A 20341-nucleotide genomic window follows, 5' to 3' on the forward strand; every position below is an offset into this window, starting at 1 on the left:
CGGAGGTCCGAGTTTCGCTTCATCCAGTGAGCGTGAGAGTTAATGGCTGTTGTGCTGCATGAATTAATAGATGTTTTATAGGTGTATAGGATCTACATGGCCCGTATTGCTCCACGAGGAATAAAGTCACAGACGGAGATGGATATATGTTTCATGAGCTATCTGGGAATTTGGAAAGAACACAAACAACGAACAGAATTCGGATAACGCTAAACAGAATAAAAAATTATGAATATTATGGCCAAGTTACAATTAGATGGCAAGCCTACTGACGCAGCATGCGAGGATAATGAGGCTGGCCAGGGTCATCCATCGAATCTATCAAGGCGGCCACGCCACGGTTCAATCCCACAGACACAGCTCTCGCTGACCACTGCTCAACTGGAAGCTCATCAACCTTGGCTGCCGCAGTATCCCTTGCGACAAACTCCTTCAGATTATCCAGCGGGAGCACAATATCGCCAACCTGGTGGGTATACGTCGGGGCGGACGCCTTATTCTGCAGCACGGCCGTGAGAATGCTGTCCGTCGCATTCTTGACATACACAAAGTCTAGTGCGCCCCGCAGGTTCTTGAATACTGGAACGGCTCGCGTCTTGCGCATGTACGCCATCAGTGCGTTCATCCAGTCGGTCTGGGCGGCCGTGTTGGCTGCGTCGGCGCCCTCGCGGATAATCGTGGATGGGCGGTGGATCCAGACATTGACTCCGTGCTGTTTGTGCAATTCTTCGAGAAGACGCTCGCTAGCCCATTTTGCAGCGACGTAGCCATGGGATCCGTCTGTGGGAGGTTCGTCCGCGGCAGCAGAGACCTGTGGGAAGGACTCGTGGTTTCCGAACAGCGCGACGCCAACGGTTGAGAGGTAGTGGATGGGGATTTTGCGTGCCATGCAGAGCGAAATCAATTCACTGGTGGACCCGGTATTTGCGGCTTTGATCTCGGGGTAGAACTTGAGATGCGAAGTGTCGGCGCCGTTGTGGATTACGGCGTCTGCGCGGCTGAAGATGTTGGCTGCGTCGCTGACGGACAGGCCTAGACGGGGCTGCTCAAGGTCACCAGCGTAGTATTCAATGCGGTCATTGATTGGGAGCTCTTTGGACTGCAGACGCTCGTCTAGACGGCGGACGGCGATGCAGATAATCTTGACGACTGCCGGGTCGTCCAGCAGGTTTGAGACGAGGCTGCGGCCCAGCAACCCGCTGACTCCGGTGAGAACAATCGTCTGTGGCCTTGCTGTCGGAGGTATATCACTTGGGATACTGGCTGCCTTGGGCAGAGTGACCTCCTTGCTCCAGTCAATACTCACAGGGCCCTTGAGCACAGGGGCCTCGACGGATGTTGGCGTGGTGTACCCGGTCGAACCACCCCTGGATGGAGCTGGCGTGCCATCATTATCGGAGTCTGCAGACGAGGAACCTGTTTCGTCGTTGTGGACGACAACAGTCGGTAGATCCTGAGCAGAGGCCGTTGCTGGTGCTTCAGCAGAGGCATCATCCCCAGCAAGCCCTGGGAGCAGCGATGCAGGCGCCTGTTCAGCCACCAGGTCTGCCAGCTCAGCCATGGTATCGTTGCCCATGATTTTGAGCACCGGCACGCTGACCTCAAAGTTCTTAAGGAACCAAGAGCGAATATCGACCGAGATCAACGAGTCGAGGCCGATGTCGCGGCTTCTCAAGGCCATCAGGTCCTCGTCCGCAGTGGTCATTTGCAGGACGTTGCGCAGCTGCATTGCGAATCGGGCTGTTGCAGTTAGTACTGGATGTTACTGGATGTTAGGGCTAGATTGCTTCACTTACCCTTCACTACTGCGAGGACGTCGCTGCGAGTCCTGCACCCTGCAAGCTGGTCCTGCACAGATGCCATCACCTCATTCCCATCATCGGCCCCGTTGTTCTCCACCTGGTGGACGATAAAGTCCAGGAATGCCGGGTTCGAGTGCCACTTGGGCGTGTTTTCGGTGTCCGCTGCTGCAGGGATATCCAGCAGACCTGTCGTGAGTTCAGCCTCGTCGCCAGAGCCAGGTCGGCCAGAATCAATGCCCTCTGCGAACAGCTGGTGGTAGTCCTGCTCTGACAAATGCATCAGGGCCATCTTGGATACTGTGAGGTCAAGGGCCTTGCTTGATTCTCGCTCCATGTAGCCTGCTCCGATGATGGCTCCGACATTCAGAGCAGTGGCTGCAAGGCCGCGCTTTCGGCGCTGCGCTGCAAGACTGCACATGAAGGTATTTGCCGCGGCGTAGTTTGCCTGGCCCAGGTTTCCAATGACACAGTTGATCGAGGAGAATAGGATGAAGAAGTCGAGTGGCACGTCCGCGAAGATGCGGTCTAGATGGATACTCCCGTACACCTTGGGCCGGAACACATCGCTCATCAGCTCGAACGACATGTTTCGGATCGATACATCTCTTAGGACCATGGCTCCGTTGAGGACACCCACGATCGGCGGCATTGTCTCGCAGATGAAGTTGTGGGCTGCGCGCAGGGCTGGCTCGTTGGTCACGTCGCAGGGGACAATGGTCACGGTGACGCCGTTGCGCTTGTGTGCCGCAATCCAGTCGGGGGAGATATTCGGGTTACGACTGGTCAGAACGAGGCATTTCGCTCCTCGTTCGATCATCCAGTCGACGAGAGACACGCCCAGAGCGCCGGATAGACCGCACAGCCAGTAGGTCTTGTCGCCCTTGAAGAAGGCGGCCGAGTCAAGGCGACTGACATGAACGGGGTGAGTCTTCGAGACGGTCCAGTCAATGACGGTTGCGGGACTTTCCGGGTTCAAGCCCTCTAGCAGATCGGTAATGCCAACGGTATGCGAAGCAGCGGCCTTCTGACCGGAAGAGAGTGTCTGCTGTGCGTAAAACCAGGCGCGTTGAACCAACTTACCCAACTCAGGAGCAGCCACGGAGGAAACGCTTTGCCAACCAAGAGGGGAGTAAAGAGTAGATACATTTTCTTTGCGGCAGTGCACGGGCAGACTAGATGCAATGGCCGTGGTGTTGTCTGATGCCTGGATTGAGAAATCCACGAAGGAGGCCGTGTTGGCAGGCAGTATATCAGCAATCTCAGACTGGGTCATATAAGGCTCAAGCTTGATCCATGACTCAGGGACATCCGGGCGAGTGCAGTCTGCCACAAAGATGGTGCGCAGGCTCTTGCTCGCCGCAAAGGTTGAAATTGTATGGGCAAGGAGCTCTGTCGCGTTGTGCACGACCAATGTATCCCCCGGTACCAGAGGATCAACAACCGCCATAGAAATGAGGCCGGCAGCAAGAGATGTGAGGATCTCAGAGTCGTTGGCAGTCGACGATGGCAGCGGGATGGCAGACTCCTTGGGCACATTGACGACGGAGAGGAGAGCCGGAACCAGAGCCATATACCGCGTCTGGCTCTGAGTCTCAGTTCCAAAGACAAGGAACTGATGGCCATACGACGTCCGAAGAGCAGACAAGACACTATGGGTGACTTCCAACCTGACCTCGGACTCGGCCTCTTCTGGGATAGCCCATCTCGATAGCTCTTTCAGCTTCCACCCCTCGCCGTCGAGCTGCAGGGCCGCAGGGGACGCTGTGATGTCGGTGTCATTTGTGATCGAGCGGCGAGCGGAGTTGTATCTGTCGTTTCTCGCAGCAATGTGTCGCAGTCGGGGCACTAGCTCTTGTCCCTCGGCGTCAATGAGAATCTCGGGCTCCAAGGGCCATGCGTATGGCTTCATGTCGGGTGCCACTTCACTGGAGGCCGTGTGGAAGCGGAGGACCTTCTCGACAATGTCCTGGGGCTTCAGGGCTGCGAGGTCTGTAATATCGACGTTCTGGAAGCGTAGGGCAGGGGTTTCAAAGACTGCGGTACGTGCAAACCCAACAGTCATGTTGGAAAAGGGCTCTTCGGAGAGTCTGCCACTGGTAGCCCAGAACAGCTTCGTAGGGCACGAGAAGAGCGTCTTGAAGGCCATCCACTCCTCAGGGGTCAGGTCCTGGAAGACGGGCTTGTCTAGTTCAGAGAGGCAGACCACTGTAGCGTCGCCGTCGACGAGGCTGAAGTCCACTGCCGTCAACGTCTCGAAGGTGTGGATATTGGCCGAGATGCCTTTGAGCTGGTCCGTGATCGAAGCGACCAGAGTACGGGTCTTCTCTGTACTGCCTCCGACAACGACCAGCTCCTTGATACGGTCCTCGATGGCTGCTGCGCTTGGGCCCAGTGGCTCTCGCAGCAAATTGATCCTGTCATCAACAGCCTGAGCAGCAAAGACTGTCATGCCCAAGATATCCTGGAAGGCCTGGGGGGCAGTAGAGTCAATGCCAGAGAATCCGCTACCCTTGAGCAGTCTCTCCCATTCAGAGTAGGACACGAAAGGCGAGAGAGGGCGGCCTGAGTCCGCACCCAGCCACCAGCCAGGAAGAGACCCAAAGATGAATCCAGCGCTGCCACAGGGCTGGCCGTTGTTGGTTCCCTCTCCGACGATCAGGAATCCACCGGGTTTCAACAGCCTGCGGATGTTTCTCATCGTGAGCTCCAGATCGGGCGTTGCGTGGATGACAAGGAATGCAACGACGACATCGCATGTTCCCTCTGCGTAGCCCTGGCTGACAGGGTCTTGACCGCAGTCGAATGTCTTGAAGACCATGCGGTCCTTGTGCTCGGAGAACATCTCGGCGGCGCCTTCGAAGAAACCACTGGAGACGTCGGTGAAGGTGTACGACAGGAACTTGTTGCTCAGGCCCTGCAGCACCCTCGTCGTAGCACCGCCTGTGCCAGCACCCACCTCCAGGATGTTGAGGTGAGGATAGCGCTCCGCGAGCTGCGAGATGATCTTGCCAATCCACAGACCAGCCTCGCGGGACCCAAAGGCGCCCTTGTAGTAGTTGTCCAGGATGTTGCTGACGCGCATTTCCTCGAGCATGTTGGTCTCTCCCCGGAGCACACGCGGCATCTGCTGTCCGACAAGATGCATCATGTCGTAGTCAATCAGGCCAGAGAGATGGCCAGTAGCCTGGTGTAGGTCCTCCAGTGAATCAGCCAGCCATTCCTTCTTGGCCACCTTGTGCTCTTCGTTCTGGATCAATTCGACAATGTGGTGGGCGTAGTTAAGGTAGTGACTATGCGGGCCTTCCTTTCTCAATGGAGAGTCTGTAGGAACCTCTGCATCAAGCTTGTTGAGGTAGAATGTTGAGATACGCTCCAATCCCTCCAGGACGTCCTGGTGGTGCTTGGTGACAGTGGTATCGCACGCTGCCAGGTCGCCGTCGAGCTTGTTCTTGACCCATTCGTACTTCGAGAAAACCTTGCGGTCGTCCTTTGCCGTGAGGGCACCAAGGGGCTTCAGCTCAACGCCCTGCATTTGAATCGCGGCGCACGCAGAGTCATTCGTGTAAAGACTGACGTCCCCTGAGAAGCCAGCGGACCTGTTTCTGCCCAGTCTCGAGTCGACGGAAATGTCGGTCATGGACTGACATAGGGTTGGGTTGACGCGGATACTCTTCATGCTCGTTGGCAGGTGCATATTCAAGAGCTGGTCGTCGTCTGGATAGCTGTAGGCAAGGATAAGTGATTGTATACCACCATCCAACTCGGCCGGGTGCACCAGCAGAGGGTTTCCAAATGTACCCTCACGCGAAACCGAGTTGACAGCGCACATGCTTGACCCGAGCTTCCTTCTCAGGGTGTGCAGGGACTTGAACGGCCCCTCGAAACCATAGCCCAGAGTAGCCAGGAAAGTGTAGAATCGCTCATTGTCCACGGAAATCATATGCGGCGGTTTGGATGCGCGCTGGGGGAGTGTTCTTTCTGAAGACGCCCCAAATACGATATGGAGCTCTGCTTCAGCGACGAGGTCTAGGTCTTGCTCCCCCAGACTGGCGGAGTATGTGAACTTGGCCCGGATGCGGTCGTCGCTGCGCTGGATGTCCGAAATGGAGGCCTGCACTTCTATCCCAGAGTCATCGTGGCTGAATGTCAGCGCCTGGTGAATGACGAAGTCCCTGAGCTCAAACAGGCGCACATCGCGGTCTGCTGCAAGTACACGAGCACCTTCAAATGCAGTGCAGATGTATCCAGCAGCAGGGAACACGGTCTGGCTCTGGACCTGATGGCCTGAAGCCCACTCGATCTCGCTCGCCCGGAGTAGATGGCCCCAGCTGAGATGATGCGCTGCGCTATCCGGCATCATAGTTCCCAATAGCTCGTTGAAGGGCTGGATCTGGGCTTTGTGCTTCTTCGATGCCCGGGACTCGTGCCAGTACGAGCCCTCGTGGTTCCACTGGTAGCAGGGGAGGCCCTTGAGGACGCGCAGGGGGGACTTGATGTTGTTGACTGTCTTCTCGTATCCAGTTAGGTCGAGCTGCTCGCCTCCAAGACGACACCACAGCGATCCGAGACTCGATGCGAAGGCCACAGTGGCGTCTGCGCCACGACTCAGGACTCCGTAGTATGGAATAGACTTGCCCAGCTCCTGGATTGTCTGGCTTGCTGGGCCCTTCAGCGCAGGGTGAGGCCCAACTTCGATGGCAGCCTGGTACTCGTCGTTCTCGAGGATAATCTTGAGAGCCTGGTAGAACTGCACCGACCTGGCCACACTGGCACCCCAGTATTCATCATTGAGTCCCATGTCAGCCGTCACCTCACGGCCATAGACACTCGAGATCCAGAGAGGAGCACCCTCAGCAGGCTCCAGGGCCTGGACACCAGCCGACTTGACAAGAGCAACGTAGTCCGCGAGACGACGCGAGACGTGGTTAGAGTGATAGGCGCGGTCAACGCGCAGCTTCCTGTTAAACTTGTTCTCGTCATCGAGAATGATCTTGAACTCGTCAATGGCGTCTTCGTCACCGGAGATGGTCACACTGGAGGAAGAGTTGACGGCAGCGACGCAGACACGCCCGGCGAACATCTCGTCTTCACACAGGGCCTGCGCGTCCTCGTGCGACATCCCAGCTGCTAACATGGCGCCCTTCTTGTCAGGCCCGTTGGGGCTCTCCATTTTGGATGCGAACCGGCCTCGGAAGTAGGCAACGCACATGGCGTCGCGCGCGGAGAGTCGACCAGCTGCGTACGCGGCGGCCATTTCTCCAGATGAGTGCGCGACAATGGCGTCGAATTGGACACCGGCCAGCTTCAGCAGATCGACGAGTACAAGCTGCACAACTGTAGACAGGAAGGAAAAGGCACCGGTGAGGACCCGTGAGGAATCCGCCGCCGCACGTAGTTCTGCTTCCAGGGAGAAGTCTGGACGGAGGTCCTCAGGGAGCTGCTCGAGATGCGTCTGCAGGTCTTGGATAATCTTCCGAGCAGCTGCAGAGGTCTCAATCAGCTCAGCGCCCATGCGAGCATACTGGGCGCCCTGGCCGGTGAAAACACCGAGGAACTTGCGACGCTTCCCATCAGAGGGCGCTGAGAGCCTCACTCCCAGTTCCTCGACCTTGGTACTGTCCAGTTCAGCACGGATTTTCGCGACTAGGTCATCGGCCGATTGCGCCGCAAATGATACTCTGTAGGGGAAAGGGGATCGACGCTGTTGTAAAGTGTATGCCAGGTCTCGCAGGTTGATTACTGGGTTTGCCTCAATGTAGTCGGCGTACGCGGACAGAGTATCGCGCAATGACTGGCGGGAAAGAGCAGAGAATACAAACGGAGTAACCTGGACAGGAGCTTCTGAGCCTGTGATACCGTTTTCCAGGTGTCGGAGAGGCTCGTAGCTCTCGAGGATGGCGTGGGCGTTGGTGCCACCGAATCCAAAGCTGTTGACACTGGCTCGTCGAGGCTGGCCGTCTTCGACTGCAGGCCATGGCTTGGGCGCTTTTAGAATCTCCAGATTCTGAGTGAACGGCACGACTCGATCACTCAAGGTATTTAACAGCATATTAGGAGGCACCACCGAGTTCTGGAGGGCCAGCGACGCCTTCAGCAGTGCTGCAACACCGGCAGTCCCTTCGGTGTGCCCTAATATCGTCTTGATAGACCCGACGTATAGCGGCTCATCGGCCACCCTGCTGGCGTATTCCTTTCCAAAGAAGGCCTTGGATATAGCCTCGGCCTCAATCGGATCTCCAGCCGGCGTACCTGTTCCGTGGGCCTCGAAGAACTGGGGTCGGTCGTTGGCCTTGGTCAGATCCAGGCCCGCCTTCTCGTATGTGCTGCGGATCAGGGCCTGCTGAGCCGTCGCGCTCGGCATCGTGATTCCAGTGGTGGCTCCGTCCTGGTTCACTCCTGTCTCACGGATGATGCACTCGATGTCGTCTCCGTCCTCGATGGCGGCGCTTAGTGTCTTGAGAATGCAGGCTGCCACGCCGTCACCGCGCGCGTAACCATTGGCGTCCTTGTCCCACATCTTACTACGGCCTAATGATGTTAGTTACTGGCCATACTAGGGCCCTATCACTCACCGTCAGGAGACAACATCTTCAGCTTGCTTTCCATAATGTAATTCTCAGGACCCAGCAGCAGGTTTGATCCGCAAGCAAGGGCCACGCGAGATTCGCCAGATCTCAAGGCCTGCGCTGCTAGGTGGACTGCGACAAGGCTGGACGAACAGGCAGTGTCGATGGTCATGGACGGACCATGCCAGTTGAAGAAATATGAGACTCGGTTGGACAGGATACTCCGTCCAATACCGGTGGCCGTGTAAACCGGGGCGCTTTTCACTACAAGTCGTCAATAACAGTCTTTCCCACTGGCCAGGGCACCTACTGTCTCGTAATAAGCTTGCCTCGTAGTCACCGCACATGAGCCCAACGTAGACAGCAGTATCACTCCCCCTCAGCGAGTCAATCGTGAGCCCAGCGGACTCGAGACCTTCATAGACAGTTTCCATCAACAGCCGTTGTTGGGGGTCAATCGCCTTGGCCTCGACAGGCTTGATGCCGAAGAACTCCGAGTCAAAGGCGGCGACATCTTCTTCCAGCAAATACGAATGTTGAATATTGCTGTGCCCGTGGTATGCAGGATTTGGGTGGTAGTAGCTGGCAGCATTAAACCGGCTCGTGGGGATGTCGCTGCGGACATCGCGAGGGCTGTTGAGCAGCTCCCACAGCTTTGACGGTGACGAGGCACCGCCAGCAAAGCGACAGGCGCTGCCCACAATAGCAATGGGCTCGTTGGTCGTCGTGCTCTTAGCCATGGTTGGTAATGTAAGTAACGAGGGGAGGTGCACAAAGTCTCAACTGATTATTGTAATATGTATGCACCGTAAGGGGTCACAAATGTTGAATGTATTAGGCCTGTCTAGTCGTTCAATCACGCAGCACATGCAGCTTTTAAGATATAGCTATACGGCTTTTGTTCGGCTTCAGCTGAAGGCTTAGAGCGCGAACCTGCATCGCCTATTGCTTCCTCCCGCCTCTGCGCAGTATTACTCCGGAATGGGGGCCAGCCAGTAGCTTCAACAGCAGTAATTACCCATCCTGAGAAGGTCTCTATGGCGGGATCAATTTCCCCTTGACAACCGCCGATCAGAGAAAGACCGAATGATTATCAGTGGCATCGACCGAGTGCCAGAGGTTCGGTATTTACCCACAGCCACAACCGGTATATTGTTAAACCCCGACTACGGCCACAATCGGTAATACACAATACGCTTAGATTAGAGACGAAGGAAAGACTTCGCTTACGATGCACTGCCATTGTGTCGTGCCAACAGTCACTAGCTGCTATCTATGAGTCTATCTGAGTGGTTGCTGCCGAACCTGGCGTACTATGGCACACCCCCTGAAGGATCGTGAATTGACTGGTTATCTTTGCAAGTCCTTGTGTCTCTGCAGTATCTTCACCAGGGAAAAGGATCGAGGGATCTGCCCAAGTGAAAGGGGTTGAAAGGGGTCTTGCAGGAGAGGCCCTCCAATGTGACCACCGGAGGTCCTCTGGCTGTTTAATCTATTTTCGGGCTATGATCATTGCCTGTTCTACCGATGCTTTTCTGTGAATTTTTTGTGTTTTATGGTCCCTTTAACCAAGACTACTGATATTTTCATCTTCCTTGTTGGGCTGTACGAGATGTAGCTACCACATTAACAACAGCGCTGAATCGACTTCCAGGAACTCGTCATTCCCAGTCTATATTTTCTAAATTTCTGTATTAAGTACTTTTCTAGCTCATTATACTCTAAGGACTAGGCCAAAGAAAACCCCGAAAACAAGTGAAATAATCCAAATTTCGACTGGGCTCGGAAGCCATATAATCATAACGCCGTGGAGTGTCAAAACCCGATATGGCATATACTTCCAGAATTCATAATTCTTAGGGCATGTAGGCCTTCTCATCAGGCCGACTCCGTCTCTGGCTCTGGCTTCTTCTTGTTCTTCCTGATATCAACCCAGCCCATGCCGAACGCAGCGATAAGTCCAGCCAAGCAAAGACCCATGAGCAGGTAGAATACCTTGTCAACACTATTCGAGAAGGCGAGCAGTACTCCCCCAAGTTCAGGGCTCCCTCCCGGGACCAGAGCGCGCACGGAACTTGAGCTCGCTCCAGCAGCAAGAGCAGCTTCAAGCGAGACCGACGGCGCGTGGGAGAGAATCTGCTTCACCAACTGCTGCGTGAAGATGACTTCGCCGACAACGACAAAGATGGCCCCCGCGAAGTTCTGACAGAATATCATAAAGGCAATCCCTACGGGGATTTTCTCTGGTGGGAGAAGGTTTTGGATGGCGATTATCCCCTGGTAGGCGTTAGTATAGACTTCGTGGTGGGATAGAGGTGCCACTTCTCACCATCTGCATTCCAATGCCTCGACCACTCCCCAACACAGTTTGATAGCCTATCCACTTGGCCGTCGGAGTAGTTGGCGAGAACATGGTAACGATGCCATTTCCGACTGCCCCGATGGCGCTTCCAGCAGCTGCAAAGGGTAGATAGTATCCAACTTTCTGCACCAGACCCCCAGACACAATGACTGTGAGCAGCTGGCTAAGAATGCCTGGCAGTGTATTCACTCCACTCATAGCCGGCCCATATCCCCGAACACCCTGGAAGTAGATGGGCAGATACTGCGCGGCCACGAGGATGGAGGCCACAAGGGTTGCGCCGTTGATGGCACTGGTGTACACGATATGGTGGCTGACCATCGATGGCGGAATCATCGCTCGATCACCCATATGTCGCTCCCAGAGTGCGAATACAATGATGGTTACTCCAGCGCCGACGAACAGGCCTATTACCACAGAGCTGTCCCAGGGAAACTCGTTGCCACCATAGTAAAGGGCCAGTAAGGCCATGATCGCCGCAGGCGCGAACAGTGTGAACCCGATAAGGTCGAGCTCAGGGATTGTTCTCTTCACGAGGTCAAGTGAGAATGGAGGCTTTTCGGTGAGTTCAGGCACGCGGAGGAAGAGGAGGAGGATCGCGGTGACGGCGCCGACGGGCAGGTTGATATAGAAACACCATCGCCAGGTGGCATACTCGGTCAGAGCACCTCCTATTAGAGGTCCACAGACAATCCCGAGCTGGGAGACTGCACTATGTTAGCAACGTCTTTGGTAGTGTTCGCAGTACAGCGTACTTCCAAGATAGACCCCAGTGTAGACTACATTTCAATCAGCCACCAATACAATATTTCCCAGTGCGCCTATGGACGACTCACCAGGCCGCTTTTCCAGGGGAACAGCTCCCGCAATTATTGTCATTCCCCCATTGAGCAGACCTGAGCTTCCAATACCGGCTACTGCTCTTCCTCCGATCAGGGTCGACGAGGAGTTTGCGACGCCGCAGATGAGCGACCCTAGTTCAAACAGACCGAAGAATATGAGGTACGTCCACTATGCAGTTTTGCTTGTTAGAAAGAAGCGGTAGCAGCTCAGAATACATACTTTCGTGTTGTAGGAAGTGTATATTTTGCCCGACAGGGGCTGCAGTGCGGCGCTGGCAATGTCAGTCGTGTCCGTTTCAGATAGAGCCCAGTCTTACCTGGATAGCTGGTATGCCGCAGTGTACCAGCCTACATCATGAATTGAATGGAATTGACTTGTAATATTTGGTATAGCCTGCCACAAAGCTCATGGTCAGTTGGATCCAGCTAGGGTCGACCGGCCTAACTTACCACGCCAATGATCGAGCCGTCAAGGAGCATCAGAAAAGCAGACAATGTAACGCTTGCCAGAATACCAAAGAGCTTGATCCCAGTAATCTCCTGCCCAGACGCTTCAGCCTCAGCAGGAGGATCCGCTGGGGGGCTCTCGGCCTCTGGGAGCTTCTCGCCAGGCGCAGTCCTATTACGTTCGTCCAGGATCGCTGCCTGCGAGTCCGTGGTGGTCGGACGACTCTGCAGCTCTATCGTAGTTGACGAGTTATTCATCGTCGCATTCGGAGCCAGCATCTTTGCCACGATGAAGCAAAGGCGCTGTGTGAGGGTTGAAAAGACTGCTGGTGAGGAAGCCCTAAATTTGCGCTGCTGCACTGCCAGCAACAGCACCGCCTGAACAAGCAAATGATGCCCACCAATAATTTGCAATCGACAACTTAATCCTGAATAGCGTGACGGGCGTGCCGCAGGAAGCGAAATTCCCGGTCCTGCAGGCCAATCGGTCATTCTGAGCAGGGCGATCGCGCCCCATAGTGACAGTCCAGCGTCGCTAGTGCGCAGCCGCACGAAGGATTCTTCAGGCTTCGGTCTACAGCGAAAACAAAGCAAAAATAAGGAATTCACACAAGCGTGACAAGGAAGAACGTACGCAGACTCTGGGCAAAGCTTTTCCCGGCGCCTGCGTGGGCATGACCCGCTCTCAACGAAGCTTATGCGTGAGGATTCCTTAGCCCCAACAGGTCGTTGGCGCCAGGCTTAGGCTTACAGTAGTTGGTGCGTCTCAGCTGAGCTTGGGCTGCATGATTTGCTCTTCCTGAAGACTCTTGCGCCAAAGGCTATTGGGCCAGCGAATGGCCGATATCTCGGTCAGTATCCGACACCCCCACTGCAGGCAAAGGCAAATAACTCAGGCGTAAAGCGGCACAAACCTACAACTTTGCTTCACCAGTTTGACTCTATCGGACAGAGGAGGGGGGGGGGGGAAGGAGAGGGAGAGAGGGCGAGGAGAAGTCTGCTGTGCAGGTATTGCTGTGATTGCTTCTATTCGACTATGTGTTTCGTGAATACATTCCTATCAACATTATGGTCACTCGAGACTCTGGATCCGCCGTATCTTCTCCTTCAGCGACTCGATCACGCCCAAGCCACCGCGTTCTTCATTTGCCCTCTCCGTCTCAACTTGCATCAGGGTGGAGAACAGCAGCTGGCCACTCTGCCCATTGAACAGGCCTGTTTGCTTTTCCTTGTTGGCACTATTTCGCTTCAGCGAGACGCAGCACTCATCGGGGAGACCCAATAGCATTTCTATCGGCCGAAGCTGACTGCTTGCAACGCAGTAGAGCAGGTGGCTCAGCATCTCCAGCCGCGGCGGGACCGCGATGCCCCCGAGGAACAGCTTCGGCGCTGACTGCAGGACGATATTGACGGCGCCCGGGTTGTGCGAGGCCTGTTCGGTGAAATGAGAGAAGATCGAATCATAGATGGAGATGGTCAACATGTGGCAGGACAGGATGGTGAGCAGGTCCGCCATGCTCATGCGTGGATGGATGGAAGACAGTGGACTTGAGCTCTTCGATGTGCTGTTTCCCCCATCGCCTGCGATTGGGGTTTGGACAGACCAGAGAAGCTGTGCGAACTCCGCTGAGCTTTTGGCGATCCTTGCTAATGGATTTGATTTGGAACCCCCATGGCCGGGGCTGGACTGGTCCATGTCGTGCAGGCAGGTTAAACGCATGACTCTAGTCAGGTCCCAGGGCATGGAGTTCAGTGTGAATAGTTGCTTGGAGAGCTCGCGTTGCAGCATTGAAAGACGCAAGCCGTGGTCGAAGTTGCCGATAAAGGGCTGAGGAGCCAGGAGCTGCAGCTGCAGCATCTCTGCGTCTTGTTGCTCAGCCTCGTGGGCAGACTGCTCATCCAGGCTTGTATCGGCAGTAACGGTGTTGACAAAGGTGGGCGTGGTGGAAGGGACGAGAGGAGGAGGCGTGGATAATGAAGATATGGAGTGTGCTGTAGCGATGCCCTCCATAGGGAACCCTGAATCCACCGAGTTCCACGCAGCAGAACAGATGTCATAGTCAGTCTCCAGGGAGCCAAAGTTGAACCAGTCGTCAACAGAATCGAGGGACTGTATCTGTATATCCACCGCAGGCAGTGCAGGGTTCGTTTCAGTGGCGGCCGAAGCAGCTGCATCGGGGTGCTTTGCAGGGTTCCTTGGACGGCCAGGACGCTTGGACGAGCTGGTGATGCATTCCATCTGCGAGCGTACGCATCGGATGCACGAGTCGGTGGGATGGCCTGGTACTCGCAGGCATCGCAGCTTCTGGGTGCGGCAGCGATCGCAGGCAGCTCTCTTCTTAGGGGCTTGTGATTCGGACATGTTGGACATGTTGAATGACCCGGAATATGCGACAGTATGAGGCAGTTTGCGCCCTTTGAGCATCTGGGAGCCAGGGCTTAATGTATGCAAAGCAGATAGCTATACCACATCAGCCGAAGGAAGCTGGAATATTTCACCGAACATCGCTGTGCCTGCCCAACAGCTTGATTGGCTCAGACGGAGTAAATCCAGGCCGTAAATAAATCAATAAGCATGGTAATCTTCAGCCTAATCTAACTGGAAAAGGCGAGTTTGTCGGCTCTGGCTGCGCGGCTACCTTGGTATCATGCTCGCTGCATCGCCTCATACACTCGACGCCAGTGTGTAAACTGTAACCTGTAGCCTGTAGGCTCTCTTTATCGTCTTTCGCCCCCAAAGGATCCGCCCATCGGCCCCTTTTGTTGTTTTCCAATCTCCTGGTCAGGCCTTGGGGGATCAGCCATCCCGAGGCGCGATATCTTCAGCCGTGCTAAGCAGCTATGCGCAGTGGCCAGTGACCGCTGGTCTAGAGGCTCGATGTAATCGCCAATCATGCTCACATTGTGCCAGGCTTCAGCAGCCAGCACTAAGGATTGGCACGGTGGGGATTGGAGACGGCGCGTGCGCCATGCGGCACTAAAGTCTCAGCCATCAAGCCGGACAAGATGGTAAATTATTTATGGGGGCCATTTCTGCAGGCTCATCAGCACTCAGAGAGAAGAGACTGGGACGAGAACTGCATCACACGTGGTTCCAGCTATCCATCGCTCTCGGCCAACAAACGTTGAGGATACGGCGATGCCCCAATCTGGGACGATCGACGACGCCGACGCAAAGCTTGCTTGATCTGGGCTGCTTATCTGTCCAATTATAATCTATAATGGCTGCCTGCTTTTGCTCTGAATAAACGAAATTAGGGCCAGGCCCCCCAGTGGCGTCTTCGCATCAGCCCCCTTCAGGATCAACCCGCGGGTCTCTGCAGGATGCAGCATACTATCAAACCATAACCATCAAGAGGTCGGCAGGATTCCGCAGGTCGGCACTGCAGCACCAGATGCGATATGGCTCTCTCACAGGGCTTGTCTCTTTGACAGTGTGCGCGGCTTGTCAGCTCGCTCAACGGCCTGGTAGAGCGAGGACGTGCACGGACAGCTAACGCTCAACCGTTCATCCATCTTCCTTAGCGACGATTCCTTCATCGTGCCGCCCCGATAGCGTTGGGGCTGTCATTCACCAGTCCCATTGCTACGAAAGGGGCATTGAGTAGCAATGCAGTGGAGTTGCGAGCCACAATACCCGAGGATATACGGCGGGGCCAGAAGAGCTTGATCGATTGCACCGAGCACGGCAAATCTACACATTCATGTCTTTCAGTCTGTGGGGTAAATGCCTCTTATCTATGTCCTATTGCGCCCATGGTGGTGGTTGTTTAAATGCCAATGTAGCTGCTGCGGTCGAGATAGACTACAACTCAGCAACCGCGTAACATCTCCGGCTTGAATTGTACCTGAATAACGCCTAGAGATAGAAGCTTACTTATAACGTCAGCTGCTGATCGCAGTCTATCCTCGCATATACTTGCCTTCGGTATTTCGCCACGTCGGACACGGAAATGTCTATCCCCTATTCCGACCTCCAAATACGAGCCGTCTCGATTCTAAACAATCTAGGCAATGCATCATCTCATTACAGTATAGTCTCGTCTGTTTGCTGTTGAGAGCAATCTCACCTGGCCGTTGTGCCGGGCAAGTCTGACTCGCGTGGGCGGCATGCAATCCGAAGCCCTATATCAGCATCCAATATACTCTGCCGTCTCGCAAATAACGCAATGCGGTGGAGTTACTTAAAGCAACCAATGGTTTAATTCTGCGCTCACGCGTATAGTCTACGTCAGAGAAACCTGTGCACAAATAGTATCATGTTCATTGCATAGATCATAGCGGCATCTCGACAGAACATATATATACGTAGATTCTATATACAGGGACGGGATCTCTATGATGGCCCGTTACATGTGGACTTTGATAAGTCTCCCAAGTTGGTGCAGGGATAGCGGTTTGACGAGGTATTCATCAACACCAGCTCTAAGTGCCTCCTGCTGCATCGCGGCGGATGCGATCCCCGTCACGGCGAATACTTTGACGGGAGGTAACGAGTGTTCGTGTTCGAAGGAACGAATGCTCTTCGTGGCGTCTATTCCGTCCATTACGGGCATCGAGATGTCTGTTGGCTTGGGTTAGCATGAGTCGGTGAATAGTAAGGTCGGAGTACGAACCCATGAGAATCACCTTAATAGTGGAGGGTGATTCCTTATATTTATTCAGGGCGATAAGCCCGTTTGTAGCGGTGGTGTATTGATGGCCGAGTTTGGACATGAGTTTCGCGATGACCTACATTCATTAGCATACTGCCTATCTATATCGGGGTGATGCTCCTACCTGTACATTCAAGTCGTTGTCGTCAACTATAAGCACAATGAAGCCGTCTCTGGGCTCTGGGCCGGGAATATCTGGAGCATTATCTCCTGAACTGTTCGTAGCAAGAGAAGGCATCAGTGCACTTTGCGGACAAGGCTCAATCGCCGAAGACCGGGGTTTCGCATGGGCAACAGATTTGAGAATCTGCAGGACTTTTCGCGGCGATAATCTAGAATGTGTTAGCACTTGTATGATAATTCAATAAAAGGATACTAGGGTTACTCACGGTTGGTATAGCCTTACCACCTCCACTCGACCGACAAACTCATTTCTATTCACTGAAGGCAAGCTATCGCAAAGACAGACAAATTTCGTCTGTTTCGCCTCAGCACGACGCCGCAAAGTCTCGTCGTCGTAAAGTTGTTTCAGCGCGCTCTCTTCGATGATCGCGATATCACCATCCGCCTGTTCGAGTGATTCCGACTGTGATACACTCCAGGAAGGTTGGTCTGCAACCAACTTGGAGAAGAAGCTTTGCAAACAAATCTTCCGTTTTGCAATGGGACTCAAGGTGCCAGTCGGCGCCTCCGAAAGCTTCGGATACGCCCCAAAGCCAACCAGGGACAACGTGGTTTTGGGGGATGCCATATCAGCAGCTGCTTCAGGATCCGTGACGACGGATCCGTTGGCAGATACTGGCACAGGCTGAACAGGAATATATACATCCACCTGCGTACCAACTCCGAGTTCACTCTTCACGTCTATGGATCCATTGAGGAAAGATACAAGTTGCTTCACGATACTCAGGCCCAGACCAGCGCCTTCCGACAGCGCATCCTCTTGTGCGAAAGGCGAGAACAACTTGTTCCTTAGAAACTCCTGTGACATTCCAGAGCCACTATCAACGAAGCGCAGGTGGGCAACAGCAGACCCTGAATCACTCGATGGGGGCAGCAACGATGCACAAACTTCAACGAAGCCCGTGTCGGTATATCTGAGCGCGTTTCCCAGGATGTTCATGATGATCCGGCGCCAGGCGCCAGTCATGGAGTTAATCTTCCATTGGTCTCGGGTTTCAAATCGGAGGACGATGGAGAGATCACGTTTGAATGCGTAGGCCTCGGATGCGGGGCAGGAGCTCGGCGTGGACGTTGACGTTGACGTTGACGAAGTAGCAGCATGGCGCAGTCCGGAAAACACGCTGTCCACGACCTCCTCAACCAGCACGTCGAGTTCAAACGTACTGACCAGACCGGTGATGGACGAGGCGCCCTGGTTGAGGGAGGCGAGGTTATTGATCTTCGCAAAATCCAACCTGCAACTGTCAGAAATGGCTTTCACAGAATGATGGGTAAACATACAAGTTATTCATCGTATCTAGCAGAATAATACCACAAGTCTCGAGGGCCTTCATAGCTTCACGCTGTTCAGGCTGCAAACCCGATTCAGACAAGAGCTCCGCATTGGCGAGCATACCATGCAATGGTGAGCGAAGCTCATGGCTCATGGAAGAAATTAGGTCGAACTTGGATTTCTCCTTTTGGGACCAATCCAGTCGCGCAATCTCTGAAATAATCGAGTCGCCGAAGACTTTGAAATAGTGCAGTTCGTCCAGGCCCAGTGAGCGTTCCTGATCGTTGTCCTTCGTCCATACAAATGTGCCCGCAAGCCATTGGCCCTTGTTCCAGTCCCACAAGGGAATGAATAGCAGCGACTTCGCCTGGGGGAAATGCTTCACCAGTTGATTTGGCAGCAGCGAAGGATCGGGAGAGTCTTCGTCTGGATGTAGAACACCACCCTGCGGGAGGGCGGCGATCAACTGTCGAAGAAGCGAATCGGGTATAGGATATTGAGAGCCAATCTCGTTCGACGCCAGGCCGAGAACATCGCAGGGATTTTCATCTGGCTGAGCAGCGGGAACATATGGAGACTGACTTTTCGTTCTTGGGTCCGCGTTCTTGGGCAGAGGCTCCCAGTCCAGCAGGTCGGTCTTTGATCGAACACTGTTGCCGTTAGCAATTGTTCAGGCAAAAGCGCTTGGTATACTGACATTCCAGAATTGGACCAAGAAGCGTCGACAAATAAAACACCGTCTACGTCCATTGATTTCTGTAGTACTGAGCTGGCATGGGCGAAGACATTGGCAATGCGGGTTGAGAGTGGGATGTTGTCCTGTGCATCGAGTGGTGGTGTACCCATTCCATTCGAAAATCCATTCATCTGGCTATGAAAAAGGCCCGAGTCACCCGGGGAATCAGCTTCGAAGACATTCTTCAACGGTGATGATCCTGCTGGCACTGGCTCGTGGAGCGCGACCGACAGCGAAGTCGCATCGGTGTCCCCGCCATCACGGTTAGAAAACAGGGGCGAGGTCCCTCCAGCGGGATCGGTGGTCAGGGACAGTCCTCCAAGGTGCAGCTGATCTGGTTGCGACAGTTCTGACTGACGCTTAGGCGATACAGGAGTGTTGTGTAGGTTTGCAGCCGTCAAGGGGACAGTCTGGTCGTCTGGCCGATCTTTGATAAACGATGTCAACCCCTTCACGAGGCGGTCAGAGCGCCGATGAAAATGAACCGTTCGCACATTCTCAAGATGTAGTGCAATCGCATCGGATACCTCCTGGAGGGCCGCGACGTCCTCCTCGCTGAAATCACTGCGCGGCTTGTTGTCGACCACGCAGTAGCTACCCAGAATGTGGCCAGACGGACTGTAGATCGGGACTTCGGCATAAAACCTGAAATACGGCCATTCCGTCACGTATGGTCGGCCCTTGAAGTATTCCTCGATGGTGAAGTCACGCACGATGTAGCGGGTGTTGTTCGCGGTGACATTGTCGGTATTCTGCAGGTGCGGTACATCATGGCCTGAAAACAGCTTGACGGCGTGAGGACAAACCCCAAACACCAGGTCTAGGGTGGTAACACCCAGATACAAGCCATCGTTGGGCTCGTGTTTGGCCCTATCGCGCAGAGAGATGGATCCAGTCGCTTCGGAGACGATATGCTGGTTCTGGCCGTCAATGAGCGAGACATAGGACCGCATGCATCCGAACTTGTATACGCCGAGCTGGGTCAGGGCCGTCAGGGTAATATCGGACGACAGTCGCGCGACATTGAGGTTGGGCTCTGAGCCATCGTCGCTGGGTGTTGGGGTTGCGGTCGGGTCTTCAGGGAAGCCAGCTGGGCGGGGGATTGTGCAATAGTACCTGGATGCGCATAGCTAACGGTTAGCATCCAGGATCGCAAGCGCGAGAAGAGATTTTACGGCGTATAGGTGGAGGAAACAAACCTGGACAGCTCGCGCAGTCGCCTCTTCTCGGAGTCGGGCAGCGGCGGTTGGCGGAGCGCTGGAGACAGGAATTCCTGCATGCTCAGGTCGAGCTCGGGTCGGCGAGGTCTCTGGGGGTCGGCATAGGCATTGAATCAGTAGCATTCAAGGCGAAAACCCTGGCATTCTTGATTTCAGTGAATATGGAGGGGAAATATGTTGAGGGGTCAAGAATCAAGATTGTGCACGCCGGACCAAACAAGGGCCTGATAAATGGCCTAAATCCTGTTTATGCGG

The 20341-nt window shown here is 54.5% G+C and overlaps 4 protein-coding genes across 4 annotated transcripts; all 4 read right to left on the reverse strand.

The window, feature by feature from the left end:
• Positions 1 to 265: 265 nt before the first annotated feature.
• On the reverse strand, positions 266 to 9108 carry APUU_22143A (type I iterative PKS; the record flags this gene model as incomplete). Its single annotated transcript, XM_041700973.1, has 4 exons — positions 266 to 1740; positions 1797 to 8330; positions 8375 to 8632; positions 8679 to 9108. 4 exons carry the CDS (start codon positions 9106 to 9108, stop codon positions 266 to 268), a joined length of 8697 nt encoding a protein of 2898 aa, XP_041553905.1.
• Positions 9109 to 10246: 1138 nt separating this feature from the next.
• Positions 10247 to 12298, reverse strand: APUU_22144A (MDR family MFS transporter; the record flags this gene model as incomplete). Its single annotated transcript, XM_041700975.1, has 7 exons — positions 10247 to 10645; positions 10698 to 11437; positions 11486 to 11509; positions 11567 to 11741; positions 11793 to 11844; positions 11890 to 11966; positions 12023 to 12298. The coding sequence occupies 7 exons, from the start codon at positions 12296 to 12298 to the stop codon at positions 10247 to 10249; spliced, it is 1743 nt and encodes a 580-aa protein (XP_041553906.1).
• Positions 12299 to 13091: 793 nt separating this feature from the next.
• APUU_22145A (Zn(II)2Cys6 transcription factor domain-containing protein) lies at positions 13092 to 14390 on the reverse strand (the record flags this gene model as incomplete). Its single annotated transcript, XM_041700976.1, has 1 exon — positions 13092 to 14390. One exon carries the CDS (start codon positions 14388 to 14390, stop codon positions 13092 to 13094), a length of 1299 nt encoding a protein of 432 aa, XP_041553907.1.
• A 1978-nt stretch (positions 14391 to 16368) lies between these two features.
• Positions 16369 to 20145, reverse strand: APUU_22146A (hybrid sensor histidine kinase/response regulator; the record flags this gene model as incomplete). Its single annotated transcript, XM_041700977.1, has 7 exons — positions 16369 to 16583; positions 16636 to 16750; positions 16799 to 17006; positions 17064 to 18092; positions 18139 to 18780; positions 18828 to 19982; positions 20066 to 20145. The coding sequence occupies 7 exons, from the start codon at positions 20143 to 20145 to the stop codon at positions 16369 to 16371; spliced, it is 3444 nt and encodes a 1147-aa protein (XP_041553908.1).
• Positions 20146 to 20341: the final 196 nt, after the last annotated feature.

Source organism: Aspergillus puulaauensis, chromosome 2 (assembly GCF_016861865.1).
Source record: "Aspergillus puulaauensis MK2 DNA, chromosome 2, nearly complete sequence".
NCBI lineage: Eukaryota > Fungi > Ascomycota > Eurotiomycetes > Eurotiales > Aspergillaceae > Aspergillus > Aspergillus puulaauensis.